The sequence below is a fragment of the Dromiciops gliroides genome, chromosome 2, assembly GCF_019393635.1.
Source record: "Dromiciops gliroides isolate mDroGli1 chromosome 2, mDroGli1.pri, whole genome shotgun sequence".
In the NCBI taxonomy this organism is placed as follows: domain Eukaryota; kingdom Metazoa; phylum Chordata; class Mammalia; order Microbiotheria; family Microbiotheriidae; genus Dromiciops; species Dromiciops gliroides.
In genome coordinates this window covers 239,394,431-239,415,561 of record NC_057862.1, presented here as the reverse complement: position 1 = coordinate 239,415,561, position 21,131 = coordinate 239,394,431, and the positions used below count along the sequence as shown (strand labels likewise).

The following is a 21,131-nucleotide window of genomic DNA, read 5'->3' as shown; positions in this document are numbered from 1 at the left end:
TGAGTTTCTGGGCCACACCTTGAAATATACAGATGACAGACTCCTGGCTTGAGATGGTATGCACCTAGGTGGTAAGGCTAAAAATAATGCATTTTTCTATTTGGAATCAGGATATGAAAGTGACTAAAATGTCCATATTCATTGATCCAGAGATCCCACTCTTAGGCATATATCCCAAGGAGGTCCCATGGATTTACAGTAGCACTTTTTGTGGTGCAAAGACTTGTAAATAAAGCATATGCCTATTGATTAGAGGGTGGCTAAACAAATTATAGCAAATAAATATAATGTAATATTACTGTTGTTGTTCAATCATTCAGTCATCTCTGACTCTTCATGACCCCATGGACCATACTGTCCATGGAGTTTTCTTGGCAAAGAAACTGCAGTGGTTTGTCATTTCCTTCTCCAGTAGAATATTACTGCGATGTATGAAATAATAAATATGAAGAATAAAGAGGAACATCGGAACATACAAACTGATGAAAAGTAAGCAGAACCAAGAAAAAACATACATAATGACTACAACAATGCAAATGGAAATACCCACAACAATAAAGAAACTGAAAGCTGTGTAATTATAATAAGCTTGGCTCCAAAAAAAGGTGAAAAATGCATTTGCCTCCCTTCTTTAGAGAAGTGGGGGACTATGGGTATAGAAAAGTATATATATTTTCAGTCTCCAATCATGTACTACTTAGTTTTCTGAACTGCCTTCCCCCTTTCTTTTTAATCTGTTGTTATAAGGGTAGGCTTTCTGGGAACAAGAAGGGACAAGATATATTTGGAAATGAAGGTAAGATAAAAATAAAGGAACTAATTTTTTTTAATTAATGAATTGGCCAGCTATAGTCCGGTGGACAGATTTAAGAACTAAGAATATCTGGGTTCAAGTCCTACCTCATACTGCCTGCATGACTCTGAACTTAATCTCTCAGTGCTTTAGATCAGAGATATCCAACATCGGGCAGTAACATTCCTCAGTGGGGCCAGACCAGATTAAAATGTAATTGGAAAGGGGGCAGCTAGGTGACGCAGTGGATAAAGCACCAGCCCTGGATTTGGGAGGACCTGAGTTCAAATCCAGCCTCAGACAATTGACACTTACTAGCTGTGTGATCCTGGGCAAGTCACTTAACCCTCATTGCCCTGCCGCCCTCCAAAAAAAACTATAATTGGAAATCATTTAACAAAATAAATTAAAATACAATAAAATATAGATGGCATTACATTTTAAAACTAAGTAAATATGTGACCTGCAGGAATTCTTATGTGCAGATTAGAGGTCTCTTTTCTATTTGGGTTTGACACCACTGCTTTAGACACCTCTCTGGAGCTATAAATTGCAAAGAAGGTGCCAACTTGTAGGAGGGTAGAGTTTCTTCACTTGGGAGATCATTTTATCAGTGAAATCACAAGTCTATCCCTTATGCCTATTCACTGAATTAACTTTGGGAAGAAAAATGACAGTCGAAACTCCCAGAGGAAGCTTAAATAAGATAGGATCCAAGAAAGGAGTCAGCATTGGTCATAAATGTCCAATATTTAGGCCCTAAACAAGAGATACTAGAGATCTCAATGCAAGAAGGGAAATTTGCCCTCACAGGTATCACTGAAACTTACTGGGATAAAACTTATATGTGGAATATGGAGAAGAGATGGACACAATGTATTCAAATTAAATATCATAGGTAAAAGATGCAGCAATACATATGAAGAAGCTGTTCGAAGAAGAAGAAGAAGAAGAAGAAGAAGAAGAAGAAGAAGAAGAAGAAGAAGAAGAAGAAGAAGAAGAAGCTGTACTCATGGGAGAAAACCCAGAAGGGGAAATAACAGCGGGAATTATTTGAGTGAAGATGGATTAAGAGAAGATAAAGGATGATTTTATGATCAGAGCATACTACAAATGAGAAATCTAGGAAATAGATTACAGGGCTTGATATAGTAATACCACCCATCATGAGTCCTTTGGAATTGTTGTGGATCATTGTTTTGATCAGAGTAGCTAGGCTTTTCACAGTTCATCATCATTACAAAATTGCTATTCCTGTGTATAATGTTGTCCTCATTCTGATCACTTCACTTTGCATCAGTTCACATAAACCTTCCCAGGTTTCTCTGAAACCTTCCCCCCTCATCATCTCTGATAGCACAATAGTATTCCATCAAAATCATATACCACAACTTGTTCAATCATTCCCCAATTGATGGGCATACCCTCGATTTCCAATTCTTTGTCACCACAAAAAAAAGTTGCTACAAATATTTTTGTAAATATAGGTCCTTTTCATTTTTATTTGATATCTTTGGGATACAGACCTAGTAGTGATACTACATCCCTCTTAATGTAGTCTAAGATCCCCTTAGCCTTTTTGACCACCATATAAGACTGTTGATTTATATGGAGTTTATAGTGCACTAAAAACCCCAAATCTTTTTCAAACCACTATAAAGCCAAACCACTCCCAGTTTGTACTTGTGACATTACTTTGTTTTAAACCAAATATAAGGCTTTACTTATTTTTGTCTAGACTTATGATTTCATCAATATCAAGAGCTCTTAATATAAAAATTCTCTGCACCAATGAAGATTAACCCCTGGTCTGTAATTAATAATCTTGTCTGGGTCATTGAGAAGTAAAGCAACTTGCTTATGGTCACTTAGCTAGTTTGTGTCAAAGGCAAGACTTGAACCTAGGTCTCCCTGATTCCCAACTTGTCCCTTAATGCAATATACCATGCTGCCTCTTTGTATTTATCCCTATTTAATTTTGTCTTGGACAGCTAGATGGTGCAGTGGATAGAGTGCTGGCCCTGGAGTCAGGAAGACTCATTTTTCTGAGTTCAATTCTGGTCTCAAACATTTACTAGCTGTGTAACTCTGGGCAGGTCACTTAACTCTTTTTGCCTTAGTTTCCTCATCTGTAAAATTAACTGGAGAAGGAAATGGCAAACCACTCCAGTATCTTTTCCAAAAAAAAAAAAAAACCCCAATGGGATCACGAAGAGTCAGACACAACTGAAAAATGACTAAGGAATGAATCCTTTAGTCTTACAAGAATTGTTCCAACCTTGTCAAGATATATGAATCCCAGCTTTTACCTGGTCAAGATACTTGAATCCCACCTCTCATCCAATGTTCTAACTATTCCTGCAGATTTGACAAGCATACTATTTTCCCATCAATCCTAGCACACATCCCTGGAGCACTCTGCTAGAGACTTCTTTCCATATTAACATGAAACTATGAATGACCGTACTTTTAGTCCAGTCATTCAACCTATTCCACATCTATATAATCACACTACACTCTAGTCCTTATTTCTACATCTGGTCCACAAGATTAGGTGTAACCTGGGGCAGCTAGGTGGTGCAGTGGATAGAGCACTGGCCCTGGATTCAGGAGGACCTGAGTTCAAATCCAGTCTCAGACACATGATATTTACTGGCTGTGTGACCCTGGGCAAGTCACTTAACCCTCATTGCCCTGGGGGGCAGGGGGAAAGAATAGCTGTAACCTGAACTCAAAGCACATTGGTATGGGAATCTCTCCTCACTGGTGGAAATCAATATCCCATGCCTATGTAAGGTGAAGATATAGTTGGTGAGAGGAGAGATTATGTTTCTTCAGCCTCTTTGGGAGCTTCTACTAGCTTCTAACTTCAAGAGCGAAGATGAGTGATACCAACCTCTCTTCAGGTCACTGAAGGGAGAAAGACTGGGAAGAAGCTAACATATATAACTTCAATCATGTCCTCATTCCCAGTTGCTATACTAGAGACTTCAGGGAATTTTTTCCCTCGGGTAAAGATATGGGATTCTCTTTGTTGGTCGAGCTGCATTATTCCATTCCCAATGGAAGGGTTCCTTCACTCCATTTTGTCTGGTATATACATATATGTGTGTGTGTGTGTGTATATGTATGTATATATGTATATATATATATATATATATACTTTCTCTCATTTCTGTTTTACTATCAACTTGAATAAATGAGTTTCTTTGCTATTGGCTATGTGCATTCATTATAGAACTGTCATTTGGTGGAAAGTCAAGCTTTGGATATAATGTTTGGAGTTCCTTACCCCCATTTAGAAATTGCAGTCAGGAGTTTATCTTGAACCTAAAAATTGTATCCTCTAGACATAATATTTAAGGGAATAGATAGATATAATGTTAACCTGGTACTCCCACTCTCTGAGGTGAGCAGAGTCAAGGCCAGCCTCTGGTCCCCAACCTCCTGCTTCCCCTTCTGGCAGGAAGACCTTAGTTCAAATCTGGCCTCAGACACTAACTAGTTGTGTGACACTAAACAAGTCACTTAACCCTGCTTTCTTTAGTTTCCTCATCTGTAAAATGAGCTGGAGAAGGAAATGGCAAACCACTCCAGAATAGAGATTAAGTGACTTTCCCAGTATCATGTAGCTAATAAGTGTCTGAGTCCAGATTTGAACTCAGGTCTTTCCTGACACCAGGGAAATGCTCAGTCTACTGAACTACCTAACTGTCCCACTGGCAGGAATTGAAGATTCCCTTAGAGAAGGATGAGGGAGGAGATACTAGAGATGTACCCATTCCTGCCTCATGGTAAGGCACCATGACATCTGCATGCTATATAACACGCTTCATTCAAATCTAGGTAGATTCTGTCTACAGGGTTCCTCCGATCTACCAGCCTCATCAGCCTGTCAAAAAAAAAAGGAAAGGTTAGTATCATATGACCTCTTCTCAATGAAGACACATAGACTGTAATCACTGCTTCCTTTTCTAACTAGTCATTAAGCATACCTTGCTATTGAGCCTATCAGACTATGACCACTGCAATTAATTTCTTAGTGTCTATTTTGTGGTATCTATGACCTTTCCTGTAATCTAAGGAAGTGTAAGAGAAGTGGTTGCCCCCCTCCCCATACCTCAATGGCAGCCACAGAAAGTCCAGAATGTAATCACAAGGTGTTAATGGGGTGTTAAAATGACTGTAGTGATGCACCTACCCATGATCCCTTTATGAGGTGCGAACATCACTCTGGTTGAATCAGGAAAGCAACTACCCCATTTTCTGAGCAAACAAATTAGCCACATCTCTAAATGCCTTAAACAACTATAAGGGGCTAAAATTCTAGCTAGTCTGTCTAAAATATCTAATGAGTGGTCACCAATAAATTATAAGCTTTAGCAAGAGTTAGACTTTTCAGTATTTATTAAGGAGAATAAGAATTTGGTAAAAAAGAAAGAGAAAGGCCTAGATTCATCTATCTATTAAAGGGAGAGCACATTTCTAGCTCCCTTCTCCACCTGAGTCCTGAGGAAAGAGAGCAAGAGAGTCAGCCTTGCCCCCTCTTCCTCCCACAAGCAAATGTCACTTCCTAAAGCCAAAGAAAAGCTGCATGGCCTTGCCCTCAGAGGCCTTCTCCTCATGGTGGAGCTTTCATACAGTAAGTCTCCAGCAAGTGGCATCATTCCAATCATTACACAACTAAGATCTGAAAGAATTCTAGGGACCAATAGAAGATACTAGCTCCAGGAGAGAGCAAAGATATCCATTCCAGAGAGACACAGCTATGGGGAAGCAGTCATTTGTAGCTTCCTGTAAGAGGAACCTTGACATCAGAGAAGAGAGTTAGCTATGAAGACCAGCATGCCTTGGGAATGCGCCAGAGCAACCAACACCACAGAGACACTGCCCACAAAGAGAGAGCTGCCTGAGGACTCTCCAAAGAGGGAATGGATTTGCAGCCTCTGTAGAAACAGAGATTATGAGTTTCTGTTAGCACACCACATGCCTCACTACCACTATATTCTAGGTTTGAGCCTGCTCTTCCCATGGAAAATGGGTGCATTTGTGGGACAGTATGCCCCAGGTTTGTGTGGGGAATATTTTATGCCGTCATTCGTGCCATATCATTTAAGTAAATGTTTTTGCTAAGAATTCTTTGAATCTACTGGCTGACTTTTGCTGGGAAGCCTCCTACGCTAGAGTAGCAAGAGTAGGGCTCACAGGGTTACCCCTAGAATTTGAGGCAGAAGCTGCAGTTCACGGACCCAGTCTTTGAGTTTGAAATACAAGTTAGGGAAGCAGCCCCGAGATAGCACTGCATAAGAATATGTTTGCTAAGTAGGATTTTGTAACTTCAAGCACCAACTTTGCTCTGGGGAATGTAAATGAATTTAATATGACTTGCTAGAAAATATCCATGCCTACACATATTTACACAGCGGTGTTAATAATTAAGGCCTTTCTTCCCTTATTAGAATCTTTGTATACTGTAAGTTTATTTCTTGTCCTCTAGAGAATGTTAGCATTCCTATGTGGAATCCCAAGGGAGAAACCATAACCCTCCAGAAGGCCTTTCATCTTCTCTAGGAAAGAACAACCCCAGGCCGTTGTCCCAACACTAGCCGGACCATTTAAAGGCAGAACTCCCCAAGAACTATGTCCATACTAATTGATTATGCATATGATTTTAGTAGCTTCTTTCTTTCTTTTTCCCTCAGCTCTGAAGCTAGCTGAGGTATAGCCATGGTTCCCAAAGGTAAGTGTCCAACTGGGCCCAACTGGCCTCACAACACCTGACATCATAGGTAAGATTTTCCACAATCCCCTCATTAGCCAATGTTGAGTAAATGGAAAACATCCCTACTCTCATTCCTCTCAGCCAATGACTGCCTTCAAAGATTCCAAAGTATAGACATAGAATCTGAGGTAATAAAATAACTTTCCCCTCAACCAATGACTACTTTCAAAGTTCCCAAATTTGAAGTAATAAAAGGGACTTGTTCCCCACTAACCACCATCTTGGAAACCCTGAAAATAAAGAAGAAACCCTAATACAAGTCAGGGATGGAATGTTTTTGGTACAAAAACAAAAGACTAAAAAACTAACTTTGAGGCTTACATATTACCACCCCAATCTGGATAGACATGTGAAGAACTGAAGCATCCCTCTTCCCATCTCCAGTGCCTGTAAAGAATATCTATTAATAAATCAATTTCTGACACATAAATCCCATACATGGGCCTCTTCTTTTTTTTCCTTTCCTGATATGGATGCTGATTTACCAAATAATCACTCGTTTGTAGTGCCTTTGCTGCCAAATGTAGGAACTCACAGGGAGAGCCCTCAGCTGCAGTAAGTGGCCCTAATTTTTTTTTAACAATACGTTCTGGAATTTTTCCAGGAATCAAAGTCAAGCTCACTGGCCTATAATTTGAAACTCTATTCTCTTCCCTGAAAATTGGGAAAATATTTGCCCTTCTCAAAAACACAGGCCTCTCTTGTTCTCCATGCATTTTCTGAAACTACTGACCCTAACTTAGCAATAATATACTAATAACAATGATAATTATAATAATAATAGTATTTATTTACATGGTGCTTTAAGGTTTACAAATCACTTTGCAAATACCAACTTATTGTATTCTCATAACAACTATGGGAAGTAGGCATTATTATTATCCTCATTTTGCAGTTGAAGAAACTGAGTCAAAGATCAAGTGGTTTGGCTACAGTCAAGCTAAAATCTGAGGATGGATTTGAACTCAGAACTTTCTAAGTACAGGCTCCTCTTCTCTCTATTTTCCATTATAATTTGTCTAATTCACCATAAGTGGTGATTCTATACCTTCTTTGACCCTCCTCTTTTCCCTGATATAACTTTTGGGGGCTATGGTTATTGGGGTTTTTTTTGAGGGGCAATGAGGGTTAAGTGACTTGCCCAGGGTCACACAGCTAGTAAGTGTCAAGTGTCCGAGACCAGATCTGAACTAAGGTCCTCCTGAATCCAGGGTTGGTGCTTTATCCACTGCACCATCTAGCTGCCGACCCTGATATAACTTTTTGGGTTTTGTTTTGTTTTTTTAAGTTTTGTTGTCCTTAGATTTTCTTCACCAGGATCCTAAAACTGGCTCTGCAGAAAGTTATTTGTGATCTTAAGTATCCTGTTCTGCTCTGGGCATGACATTATTGGAAACAAATTGATAAGATAAAAGGCATTCAAGGAAAGGCCAACTGAGATGTGTTGTTGTTGTTAAATCATCTTTCAGTAGTGTCCAACTTTTCATGAGCCCATTTAGAATCTTCTTGGCAAGGATCCTGGAGTGGTTTGCCATTTCCTTCTCCAATTCATTTGACAAATTAGGAAACTGAGGAAAACAGGTTTAAGTGGCTTGCCTAGGATCACACAGCTAGTATCGAAAGCTGGATTTGTACTCACGTCTTCCTGACTCCAGGCCCAGCACTCTATCCATCTATGTGAGGCAACTCTAAGTCACACTATATGAGGAGTTTGAGGGAACTAAAGATATTAAGCCTGCAGAAAAGAAGACTCATGGATAACAGGATGGTTTTCCCAGATATTTCACATTACTTCTTCTTACATACTCTATATTCTATCTAAACTGACCTATTTGGCTTTCCTCATACATGATATTCCATCTGCCATCTATCTCCATGCCTTTACAAAGGCTGCCCCTACATACAAGCTCCGAAAACTCTCTATTCATATTTCTAACTCTTCAACAAGCAATGAATAAACAGATATCTATTTATTAAACACCTACTCTGTGCCAGGTTGTATAAGACACTGCGGATATAAGTAAAAAGAATTGCTAAATCCCTGCTTTCCAGAAGTATACATTCTGATAGGAGAAAGAGGTGTATGTGTGTTTGTGTATATATGCATGTGTGTATGTGTATATATGCATGCATAGATATGCATATATACATATATACATATACAAACATGTATATACATATATCCACACATAAACTTTCTTATATATGATATGTATACTTTCTAATATAATCATAATAACAATAATAATAATGGAGTTCAGTACTCAGGAACAGCTTGTGCGCAGCTTAAATGGGCCTTCAGGCTCAGGAGGAAGAAAGACAAATTAGACGCAGGAACCAACGGGCAACAGAGAGCGCAGTTTTCCAATGTTCTCATTGTGGCAGGAGCTGCGGCTCCCATATCGAACTGCACAGCCACACTGTGACCTGTGGCTCTTCAAGGCGCTGATCCATGGTCGTACATGACTGGTGGAAGCCTACTACTACTACTACTACTACTACTACTACTACTACTACTACTACTACTACTACTACTACTACTACTACTACACTTTGTAATATATTATATATACACTCCAAGAAACTTAGAGATCATCTAGTCAAATCTCCTTTTTTTCTTCAGATGAAGATATCAAGGTCCAGAATATTGGAATAATTTTGCCCAAGGTCACATGCTAGTAAGTGTAGGACTAAGCTTTGAACTCAAGTACTCTTACTACAAATCCTATGCCTTACATATAGTAGAAGTTCAACAAATGCTTGTCAGAGTTCATTATGGTCTATACCATATGAAATATGTGTGTATATATAAATCATAGCTACTTTAAAATGAAAGAGGGGCAGCTAGGTGGCGCAGTGGATAAAGCACCAGCCCTGGATTCAGGAGGACCTGAGTTCAAATCCAGGTTCAGATGCCTACTAGCTGTGTGACCTTGGGCAAGTCCCTTAACCTTGTTTGCCTCAGTTTTCTCATCTGTCAATTGAGCTGGAGAAGGAAATGGCAGACCACCTCAGTATCTTTGCCATGAAAACCCCAAATGGAGTCACAGAGAGTTGTACACTGAAATGACTGAACAATAATGTGTGTGTGTGTATGTGTGTGTGAAGAGAGCATATTGAAGTGAACAAGGTGTAGAACTTGACAAACCATTTTCTCAGTTTTCTGTTCTTGATGCAGAAGTGAGTCTTTTATTTCCTGGCCATGGGTGGCCCCTCACCTCTAACTTGCTTTCAGAGCTCCTTCCCCTCTTCCCTTATTGCTCTTAGGGTCAGTGGCTGCCTCTGCATAAGCAGAGGCCTGGCTGGAGTTTTGCCCCACAGTACCCAAAGGGCAGGACTAAGGACCCTTCCCTACCTAATGATGTGTTCAAATCAATGACACTTACTAGCTGTGTGACCCTGGGCAAGTCACTTAACCCTCATTGCCCTGCCCAAAAAAATAAAATAAAATAAAATGAAAGGGGGTGAGTGACTTAGGGAAGCATCATAGAAAAATAATTCAGGGTGAGAAATAATAGAATGAGATACAAAAGCAATATTACAGTGGGACAATATTACAAAACACTGAGAAGGAGGATATAGATAAAGAATTCTGGAAACATCAAAAACGTGGCATAGGAGTATGATAGGGGACTTCAACTATGAACCAGACATCTGCTGGAGGTCTCTCTCTACTAAAAGAGCTCTGATAGATAAATTTTTAACTTGTTTTAATGATCATTTCATTCTTCAAAAGATGGAAGAAGGAACCAAAACACTTCTATTCCAGACCTAACCATTAAGGAGGAACTGTATGATAAACTAGAGAGCATGGGGGTAGGGGTAAAAACCATTCCATATAAGGGTAAAGCAAAAGCCAGGGAAAATCTGATATATACCCTAGGCTTTGGGAGAGCAGATTTCAAAGCAAAGATTTCAAGAAAGGATAGGTGGGATCCCATAACCTAAGAAAAATTCTGGCTATCCAAACAAATATTACTGATAAAGAAAAAAAGGAGAAGCATTCAAAGAGACCAATGTAGATGGGCAAGCAAGACCAACTCATTGAGAACAAAAGATCTAAGAACAGACAGTTGAATTCCTTGAACAAATAGGATGATGCTAAAGGGTGTCAGACAAAAGGAAGCACTCAAGTCTTGTTTTGCTTGATTTCCCTACCAAGAAGAACACTTCTCAATCTGGGAAGGATGGAAGAAAATGGTTAATAGTGAGTTAAAACCCAAGATAACTAAGGAAATGGGAAGAGAGCACCTGGCTGCCCTCAATGAGTTCGAGTCACAAGGTCCATATGAACTGTATCCCAGGGTGCTGAAAATCCTGGCAGATGTGATTAATGAGCTGCTGTCAGTGATCTTCACAAAATTGTGGAGAATGGGAAAGGTGCCAGAGGGCTGAAGACAGGAAATTATTGTCCCAGACTTAAAAAAGAAGAAGAAAGAACATGGAAACCTTCAAATTATAGGCGAAATTCTAGACAAAATGGATAATTTGTGAACAATTAGAAAGGGAAGCAGTCATCATTAATAACCAGAATGGCTTCATCAAGAACAGGTAATACTAAATTGATTTAATTTCCTTTCTTGACAGCATAACTAGACTGGCAAATCAGGGGAATACAGCAGACGTAGTGTTCCTGGATACCAGCAACACTTTTGCCAAAGTTTCTCATTGTATCCTTGTAGATAAGAGGACATATGGGCTAGGTGATAGGAGAGGGTCCAAGAGGATTCCGAATTGGTCAAACAAGTATACCTTTCTTAAAGTCCTTATGAAAAAAAAAACCTTTTAAACAATCAGGACATTTACCCATGTCTCTTTCGGGGATACCTGTCTTCTTGCCTGTGATTTTCTAAAGATCACTAGCTAAATTACAGACCTGCATTTCCTATAGCCATCAGGACATGTTCAACTGGATATCTCATTAGCACCTCAATCTCAAAAATACAAAATAAAACTTCCTTTATTTCCCTTATAACCTGCTCTTCCTTCTTAACTTCATCATTTGTCAGTGGCACAACTATACACTCAATATCCTATATTCAAAACCTTGGTGTTATGTCTGTCTCTTCCCTCTCCCTCACCTCTCATATCCAATCAGTTACTATGAACCACTGTTTTTCCACAGTGACTCTCACACATGTCCTCTCTACCCTACTTTCACTGCCACCATTTTAGTACAGAACCTCATTACCAGCCACCTGGTACAACAGTCTCCTTTCTCAGCCACCTTAACTGTTACAATAATCTCACTCTCTTCCAAATCCAAATTGTCCTTCACACCACTACCAGACATCATCAAATTTTATAGATCTCATCATATCACTCCTTTGTTCAAAAACCACTAATAGTTCCCTACTGCCTAATAAGTTAAATTCAAATTCCTTAGCGTGGCATTCAAGGCTCTCTACAGTTTGGTGCTATATCATATATATCCAGTCCTTTCATATTGTTGTTGTTCAGTTGTTTTTCAGTCATGCCCCATTCTTTGTGACCCAATTTGGGGTTTTCTTGGTAAGGATACTAGAGTGGTTTGCTATTTCCTTCTCCATCTTATTTTACAGGTGAGGAAACTGAGGTAAACAGGGTGAAATGATTTGTCCAAGGTTGCTCAACTAGTAAGTATCTGAGACTGGATTTAAATACAGGAAGATGAATCTTCCTGATTCCATGCCTGGCACTCTGTCCTCTGTATCACCTAGCTGCCTCTTTCACATTACGCCTCTCCAAATACTCAAGATTCCAGAAAAAATTAATTATATATTTTATATTCCACCCTAGCAGCTCCACATTCTTGCACAGAGAACCCTATGCAGCTAGGTGGCACACTGGATAGAATTCAAGACAAAGACCAGAGTTCGAATCCTGTCTCAGACACCTGTGTGGGCCAAAAGAAATCATTTCACTTCTTTCAGCCTTGATCGCCTCATCTGTAACATGAATTTAATAACAGCACCTACTCACAGGGTTGTTTGGAGTATCAGGTCAAGTATTTTGCAAACCTTAGAGCACTATATGATTGCTAGCTAGTATCATAGCTAAAAAGTCCTTCCTCCTCCCATACATACCTGTTTAATTCCTACTCATTCGAAAGCCTGAATGAAATGCCACTTCCCGCTCCCCTCAGTTGGTGATGACCACTGCCTATACCAAAACACATTCAGCACTTTGCTAGCGCCTCTCCTGATGCATTTAAGTATCATTTTATCTCATCACTCTATTTGCCTATGCACCAGTTCCTCCTATTAGATTGTAAATTCTCTGTCACCCTTTAGTATCATCCCATTCACCCAAGCTACTGAACTGTCCCTTCTTTGATCTTTCTCTTGATCCCAATAAATTGATCAGAACAAGAGTTATTTTGTATAAAATATTACAATTCTGCCAGGATCTCATGGCAGCAGTATTTCAACATGAGGCAACTAGGTGGAGCAATGGAGAGAGTTTTAGACTTGGCGTCGGGAAGAGATGAATTCAAATCCAGTCTCCAACACTAACTGTGTGATCCTGGACAAGTCACTTAATCACTGTCTGCCTCAGTTTTCTCATCTGTAAAATGGGGATAATAATAGCACCTACCTCCCAAGGCTGTTGTAACAATCAAATGAGATAATATTTATAAAGCACTTAACTTGATAGGTAAATCTAGCTATTTATAACTAAAAAAAAGCACAAACATAAAGATGAGGTTTTTTCTTGAGTCTTTTCAAGTCATATCCAAATTCTTCATGACCCCATTTGGGGTTTTCTTGGCAAAGATACTGGAGTGGTTTGCCATTTCCTTCTCCAGTTCATTTGACAGATGAGGAAACTGAGGCAAACAGGGTTAAATGACTTGCCCAGGGTCATGCAGCTAGTCAGTGTCTAAGCCTGGATTTGAACTCAGGTCTTTTATAGATTCCAGGCCCAGAACTCTATTCAGGGTACTACCTAACTGACCCTTAAAGATGACTAGCCAATGCATTAATCCAGCTATTGTGATAAACCACAAGGCACTTGAAGACCCTCTAGCCCCTGTGAATGATGCATAGGAAGGAAAAGGTCCAAAAACAGCTGCAGTAAAAAATTGTTCAAAGTTCAGGTGCAAAAAGCAAATACCAAAAGAATTACGTCTCCAACTCATCACAGAAGCATTGATTAGATTTCCTTGTAGGTTCATTTAATTGAGCCCGCTAACAAACTCCTCAAGATGTTGTTGATCAGAAAACCATCCCTGGTCCTGTATTCTCTTCCCTTGCTGTATTTGGAGTTACTGCTTCCCTTTAGACCAAAAAGCTTACTCTTCTGGGCAGGGAGGGAGTTCTGAGGGGAAAATGAACTGAGCAAGGAATCCGGAGACCTATGAACCTCTTAGAACTCAGCCACTGATGAGCTACATGACCTCAGACAAGGCATTTTATCTTCTCTGGGCCTTGCTTTGCTCATCTTCAATGAGGTAATCCAGTTTCATGACATCTATGGTTCCATCTATTTGTGAATGCTATGACTCTATATGGCCCTTTATTCATTTATCTTAGTTCTAAGCAGAGGATAGAACAAGAAGTGTTTAATTAGTAACTTCCCAGAAACCCTAGTTTTCCTTCAGGGTTCCTTTCAAGTGCCACCTCTTCCATGAGACTTTTCCTACTTCCCCCACGTGCTAGAGCCCTCCCTCCTGAAATCACTTTGTATTTACTTATGTTTCCCTCAATAAGTAAGCTCCCTGAAGACAGGAATTGATTCACTTTTGCCACTGTATCCCCAGTGTGAAGCACCATGCCTAGAACATAGTAGGTGCCTAATGAATATTTGTTAAATGGCACTGAATTGCTTTTCCCTTTCTGAATCCTTTTAAAGAGGTGGTATACACATGAATGTTCCCAAGGGCCTCAGTAAGGTCAATAAAACAGCTGAGAGGGCCACAAATTTTATATGCATGTACCTCTATCAACTATGTGGTCTACGTACAGACAATTTCTAACCTAAAGTACTTTTATTGCTACCACAAAGATACTTACTTAGTCATTTTCTTTAATCTTTCTATATATTCCTGTCTCATCCACCCACTGGGATACCATAAACCAGAAAGATGTTAAAGCATGAGACAGGAAAATAAAAGGATACAGGGTCCCATCAGAAATAACCATCAGACCACAAATGGTCCTTCAGCCATTAAACATATCCAAACTCCTTCTGGCTTGAGCCCTCTGCTAACCTGAGCATAAATGGCTCACACTTCATTTACAGGACCCATCAATGTGTGTTGTCTTTACATCTCTGGTGAAGTATACAGTGAAACCAGGAATCATGGCATATCCACAGAGCAATACAAAAGAGATGAGAGACACTGAGCTATGAAATGGTAACACTCATCTCCTTACAGATAGCAACCCTTTTCTCCAATGCAATGAGAGGGATAATTTAGGATTAGCCAAATAATATTTGACCACACCTCTGGAGGTCACTTAAATAACTAATCCCGGTGTCATTCTACCAGAGTCATGGGGAATATAAGCCCAAAGCTGCCTTTGGAGAAGACTTGAAGGGTGGAAGGAGATTTTTCTCTCCTCTGTAACACACCTCCATTACCCACGCATGACATCTAGCAACTTGGGTTACTTTCCTAGAAGGAAAGATGCCCCTCCCCCATACAAAAGTTGGCATTAGTTCAAAAGAATTCTAAGCACAGTTGAGAGAAGAGAGACAGACATAAATCCAGAGGCCAAAAGTGGCACCAAAGAAAAGAGCTGGCTATGGACTCTAGAGAGCTAGGTCTGGCAAATGGGAGCTGGGCTACAGAGAACAGGACTACACAAGGAGAGAAAAGGTTTAGAGGACTTGACAGAGCACCTGAGAAGTAGCCTCGGCCACATTACTTCTCTACAGTGTTTCAACTACCATTTGCACTCTACATTTCTGTCTACTTTTCCTATGAGCCCTATATATAGTGGGGGAGTATGTGCCCAGATTAATGAGATATGGGACATTTTATAGCTACTGTTCTCGTTATGCCTTCTTAATAAATGCCTTTGATGGGGCAGCTAGGTGGCACAGTGGACAGAGCACCGGTCCTGGATTCAGGAGGACCTGAGTTCAAATTTGACCTCAGACACTTGACACTTACTAGCTGTGTGACCCTGGGCAAGTCACTTAACCCCAATTGCCTCACCCAAAAAAAATGCCTTTGATAAGGGCTAATTGTGTCTACAAATGACTATCAAGCTGAATCACAACAGGGAGAGGTCTATAGTTTTAGGTGTGGATACACATAGTATATCCCCCTTAAACTCAAAGTCATCCCCCAAAGGACACAAACTGCAAAACTTTAAGTACCATACTGCAAATTAGGGATATGTGGGAACATGGAAGCGATGGCATTAAGGATTGTCACAAAAGAAATTCCCAGGCAGAAAGGGGATAGGTTCTCACAGTTATATCTGGGTTTTTATTCCTATCCCATACTCAATCACAGATAATTAAGAAAAAATTATTTTAAAAACCAACAGAAGACACAATTGTCGAGCTGAAGAGCATAGGAATTTTATCCTAAAATCCATAATCTGGGCCAATGTACATAATAGTTTATTGGGCTAACCAGCTTCCATCTAATTAACCTTTGGCCAGGCCTTCCACAGGGATAACCACTATGCTGTTTCAGAAGACCCAAAGCATCCTCTCCTAGCCATTATTCCACACCTCCCCTGGGTCATTTCTACTTTCAAGTTTGTGGCCCTTCTTGTCCTTCCTACCAACTTTGAGGGTCAGTATGCTTCCAAGGAAAATCAATCTTCCATGTCAGTCAGGTTCCAGGTGGACTTAATGAGTCACAACTCCTATCCTCCCTCCAGGGAATCCACTCTCAAACTTACAACGCCATATGCACATACATATTGTTATAATCCCATATAATTTCCATCAACACTATCAGAAAAATCACTTCTTAATGAGTATTCATAAGCAAAAAACCATAGTCTTAAGGCCATAAGAGGCAATGTTACATATTGGCTAGGATGCTGGCTTGGGATCAGGAAGAAATGAGTTTAAATATTGCCTTTAGACACTTATTTGCCGTTTGAACCTGGGCAAGTTACTTAACCTCTCTATGCCTCAATTTCCTCATCAGGGTTTGGACTCAAGGTCCCTTCCAGCTCTAAACCTGTATAATCCAATGACCCCCAAAACATCTATGTAGAATGGCATGAGTCTCAAAGTTGGAAGGACCTCAAAGGTCATCTAATCCAGAGGTGTCAAACAAGAGGCCCTATGGCCTGCACACTGCCAAGTACAGCCTAAACCAGATTAAATATTTAACAAAATAAATAAAAGTACAATAGAACACACCCAGGTTAATATGTGGTTTTCTAAGTCAGTAGGCTTCCTGCAGGATGGTCTAGTTTCTATTTCAGTTTGACACCACTAATAATTTTACCCATGGCCATCTCAAGAATACTATTTATAGCATACCCACTATCTACCAACACTTAGACCTGATCGGTTTTTTTTTTTACTTGTTTGCTTTCAAATCTATTTAAAGATACTTAAAGATATTTACTTTCTTTTTCCTTTTTTAAAGTTGTAGTGTTAGAGGTATGATTTGAACACATCACTAGGTAGGGAAGGGTCCTTAGTCCTGCCCTCTGGGTACTGTGGGGCAAAACTCCAGCTGGGCCTCTGCTTATGCAGAGGCAGCCACTGACCCTAAGAGCAATAAGGGAAGAGGGGAAGGAGCTCTGAAAGCAAGTTAGAGGTGAGGGGCCACCCATGGCCAGGAAATAAAAGACTCACTTCTGCATCAAGAACAGAAAACAGAAAATGGTTTGTCAAGTTCTACACCTTGTTCACTTCAATATGCTCTCTTCACACATACACACACACACATTATTGTTCAGTCATTTCAGTGTACAACTCTCTGTGACTCCATTTGGGGTTTTCATGGCAAAGATACTGAGGTGGTCTGCCATTTCCTTCTCCAGCTCAATTGACAGATGAGAAAACTGAGGCAAACAAGGTTAAGTGACTTGCCCAAGGTCACACAGCTAGTAGGCATCTGAACCTGGATTTGAACTCAGGTCTTCCTGACTGCAAGTCTGGCATTGTCTCCACTATGCCACTGTACACACGAAAGCAAAACCTGGCTCTACACCTCACTTCTCAATACCTTCTGCAGACTTTGATTTTATTTTGACCCTCCTTTCACTTTAGATACTCCTGGGGGCATCTAGGTGGTGCAGTGGATAAAGCACCAGCCCTGGATTCAGGAGGACCTGAGTTCAAATCCAGCCTCAGCCACTTGACACTTACTAGCTGTGTGACCCTAGGCAAGTCACTTAACCCTCATTGCCCCACCAAAAACACACACACACACACACAATTTTTTAGATACTCCTTTCACCTTTGAAAAGCTCTATTCCTCATATTCCATATTTTCAATCTTTTCATATTTCCATATTTTCAAATACATATTTTCGATTATGGTTTATGGCCAGATTTGAATTCACAAAGATAGCTAGGTGGTACAGTGGATAGAGTGACAGCCCTGGAGTCAGGAGGACCCTGTGTTCAAATCTGCCCTCAGACACTCAGTAGCTGTGTGACCCTCTTTGCCTCTGTTTCTTCATCTGTAAAATGAGCCAGAGAAGGAAATGATAAACTGCTCCAGTATCTTTGCCAAGAAAATCCCAAATGGGGTCACAAAGAATCAGACATGATGACTGATAACAGCCACAAAAGTTCATTTTTAAATAGGTTTTTAATGAGTTTATTATGTACATGTTGCTTCTCTCCCTATACAATATAAACTCCTTGAGGGCAGGGACTGTTTTATTTATATCTTTGTATCTCTAGTGCTTAGTACAGTGCCAGCCACAAAACTTGTGTGTTTATTAATTGATTGGTGCCATGAAAACTTGAGGTTAGGTCAAATCATACCACCAAAGGAAGTTGATATCATAAGACTAGAGCCACAGGCCATGGACCTGGAGCTTCCAAGAAGGATTAGGAAAACAGAGGATGCAGATAACTGCAGATGGGCTGGTCTCCGACAACCATCCTAACTCTAGGAGTGGGGCTGGGGACTTCATGGTGGAGTTTGGAGAAAGTGCCTTAATTCTTTAAAAAAAAACAAGAAAAGTTAGGGAAAGCTGCTCCAGGGTGCAGCTAGAGGGGGGTTGGCTTGGTTTGGATGGGTGGTTTTGTTTTTTTAATTTTAAACAAATGATATAGATGAGCCTAATAACCGAACCACACAAGCGAGCTTCTCAGAGTGTTCCATGTACCACCAGGGGTCACTGTGAACCTTGCCAGCGGTCCACAACGGGGCTGCCCTTCGCATCACCTCCTTTCCGAGTCAGAAGGGATCAGAAGACTAGCAGAGGCATCCCTCTAAATGAAGAATCAACCACTTATTTAAACCTCGGCAGGAGTATCCCCTGCACCCACACTGCCTGGTGGCAGGACCGCGTGTGTCACCTAGCTTTCACTCATAAGTTTTCTATAGATCCTTTTTGAAGTGTCACTGTGCCTTTGTAGGATCACTAAGACTGATTATCTGTAAGCGATTTTTAAGGACTTATGCATCCTACCCCCACCCCAAGACATTTTTATACAAGTGAAATCTAGCTAAGGGGAAGCTTTATACAGCCTTGATTGACGGACCAGAGGGTACAAACATTAAGAAAAATAACCAAGGGAAGCAATGAAAGGGGAGTTGGGACAGCCTAAGGGGTGAAAGTGGAAAAGGGGGAATGGAAATTAAGGGGAAATGTCTGGTGGCCAACCTCCTTCCCTCCCTCCTGTGCAAGATGGGTGATGATGAAAGGAGACACAAGGGTTAAATTGCTTGGTTTTTTAATAAGTAACTCAAGTTTTTTGCTTTTTTTAGCACCATCTGGGGGCATTTCCCAGCTGTCCCCACCCAATCACACACACACACACACACACACACACACACACACACGCGCGCACGCACACGCACACGCACACATTTTTCTGTCAGCCGAGTCATTTCAAAGTTCTGTTTACTTGTTCCCTAAACTACCAGGTGAACTTTCCAAAGTCTCTGGCAATTTGCTCTGATTTGCTAAACCCTAGAGACTGTTCTGCAAAGGGCCAAAGTAGTAGGAGTTAACGGTCAAGTAATAAAACTAACAATAGTAAACAGTGGTTTAAATCAACCCCTTCATCCTTGATCTTCCTGAGCAGTTCTGTTACCTTCCTGTGGTTTTCTCCATTTCTGTTTCCTATCTTGGGATCTGTTTATTTGTGAACTGGCCCCCTTCCTCTGGGAAGCTTCAGCAGCATTCCTCAGAGAAAAGCTGTGTGTGTATATATGTGTGTGTGTGTGTGTGTGTGTGTGTGTGTGTGTGTGTGTGTTTCCACCTTAGAAGCACATAACCTAGGATTCAGCCAATTTATTAGAGGTTGCAAGCAACTGGAGGACCATGTTGCTCTCTGACCAAGCTGCAACTTCTCTAGATGTGTCCTGACAGATCTGCTTGGGGTCTGCTCCCACCCTGTTTCTTCCTATTAGTTTCATGGTAAGCAGAGCCAGGAATATAGGAAGAAAGCATTGAAAAAAGGGAGGAGGAAAGGAGGGGGAGAGGGAAAGGAGAGGGAGAGAGCTGGGGGGGGAGAGAAAGAAAGGGGGGAGAAGGGGAGAGGAGAGAGGAGAAAAGAAGGAGGGGAAGAAAGAGGAGAGAAGAAAAGGGGAGGGGAGGAAAAAAGAGAGAAAGAGAAAAGGGAAAGAGAGGAAGAGGGGGGAGGGGAAAGAGAGTGTGTGTGAGAGAGACACAGAGACAGAGAGAAAGGAAAGAAAGGAGAGAGGGGGGGAAGGGGAGACGAGAGAGAGGAGAGAGAGGGAAGGAAAGGGGAGGGGGAGGAAAAAGAGAACGGGAAAGAGGGAGAGGGGGAAGAGAGAAGAAAAGGAGGAGAGAGAGAGGGGAGGAAAAAGAGAAAGGGAAAAGAGGAAGAGAAGGAGAAAGGAAGAGTGGGAGGGGGGAGGGAAGAGAGGGAGAGACCAAGAGAATATTTCACACACATTCACATGCACATGTGCTTTGCCACGTGAGCAAACATATATGCACGTCTGTATATCCACACTTAATTAGGTCACCTGGTCATTCTTTGTTCCACTAATGGAGAAACCAATTCCTGCAGCATCAATGAACAAAGGCAGAAGAGGAGAGGGCCAGGGAAAACAGCTGCTCTCCCTTCCCACTCTAACCCCTCTCACCTAACCACCCCCCACCCCCTTCCTCCCGCACCCTCCTCCCCAGTGTCAGCCCAGCTGAGTTCCTAATGCTACTGACCAGGTTTGATCTCCAGCAGCCTCAGCTTGGGATCTTCAGGCGGATGCAGCCGCCTCTTCTTGCGCCAGCAGCGGGCAGGGTATGTGTACAGCTGCCCTGGAGCTAGGCCTGGGAATGAAACAAGACAAAGTGTGAAATGAAATCACTGAATGCCAGAACTAGAAGGAATCTGAGGAATCATGGAATCATCCTCCCCTCATTTTACAGATGAGAAAAGGGAAGTTCCTATAAGAGGAAGATACTTACCCAGGGAAGCATAATTGTTTTAGGCAGA

The 21,131-nt window shown here is 41.0% G+C and overlaps 1 protein-coding gene across 3 annotated transcripts in view; it reads right to left on the bottom strand.

Moving 5' to 3' along the window:
- DPF3 (double PHD fingers 3) overlaps positions 1-21,131 on the bottom strand; it is a 413,835-nt gene that overhangs the window by 191,587 nt on the left and 201,117 nt on the right. For all 3 annotated transcript variants that reach the window (XM_043989941.1, XM_043989942.1, XM_043989943.1), the window contains one exon: positions 20,858-20,965. In XM_043989941.1, coding sequence (XP_043845876.1) covers positions 20,858-20,965 — 108 coding nt within the window. The remainder of the gene's footprint in view (positions 1-20,857; positions 20,966-21,131) is intronic.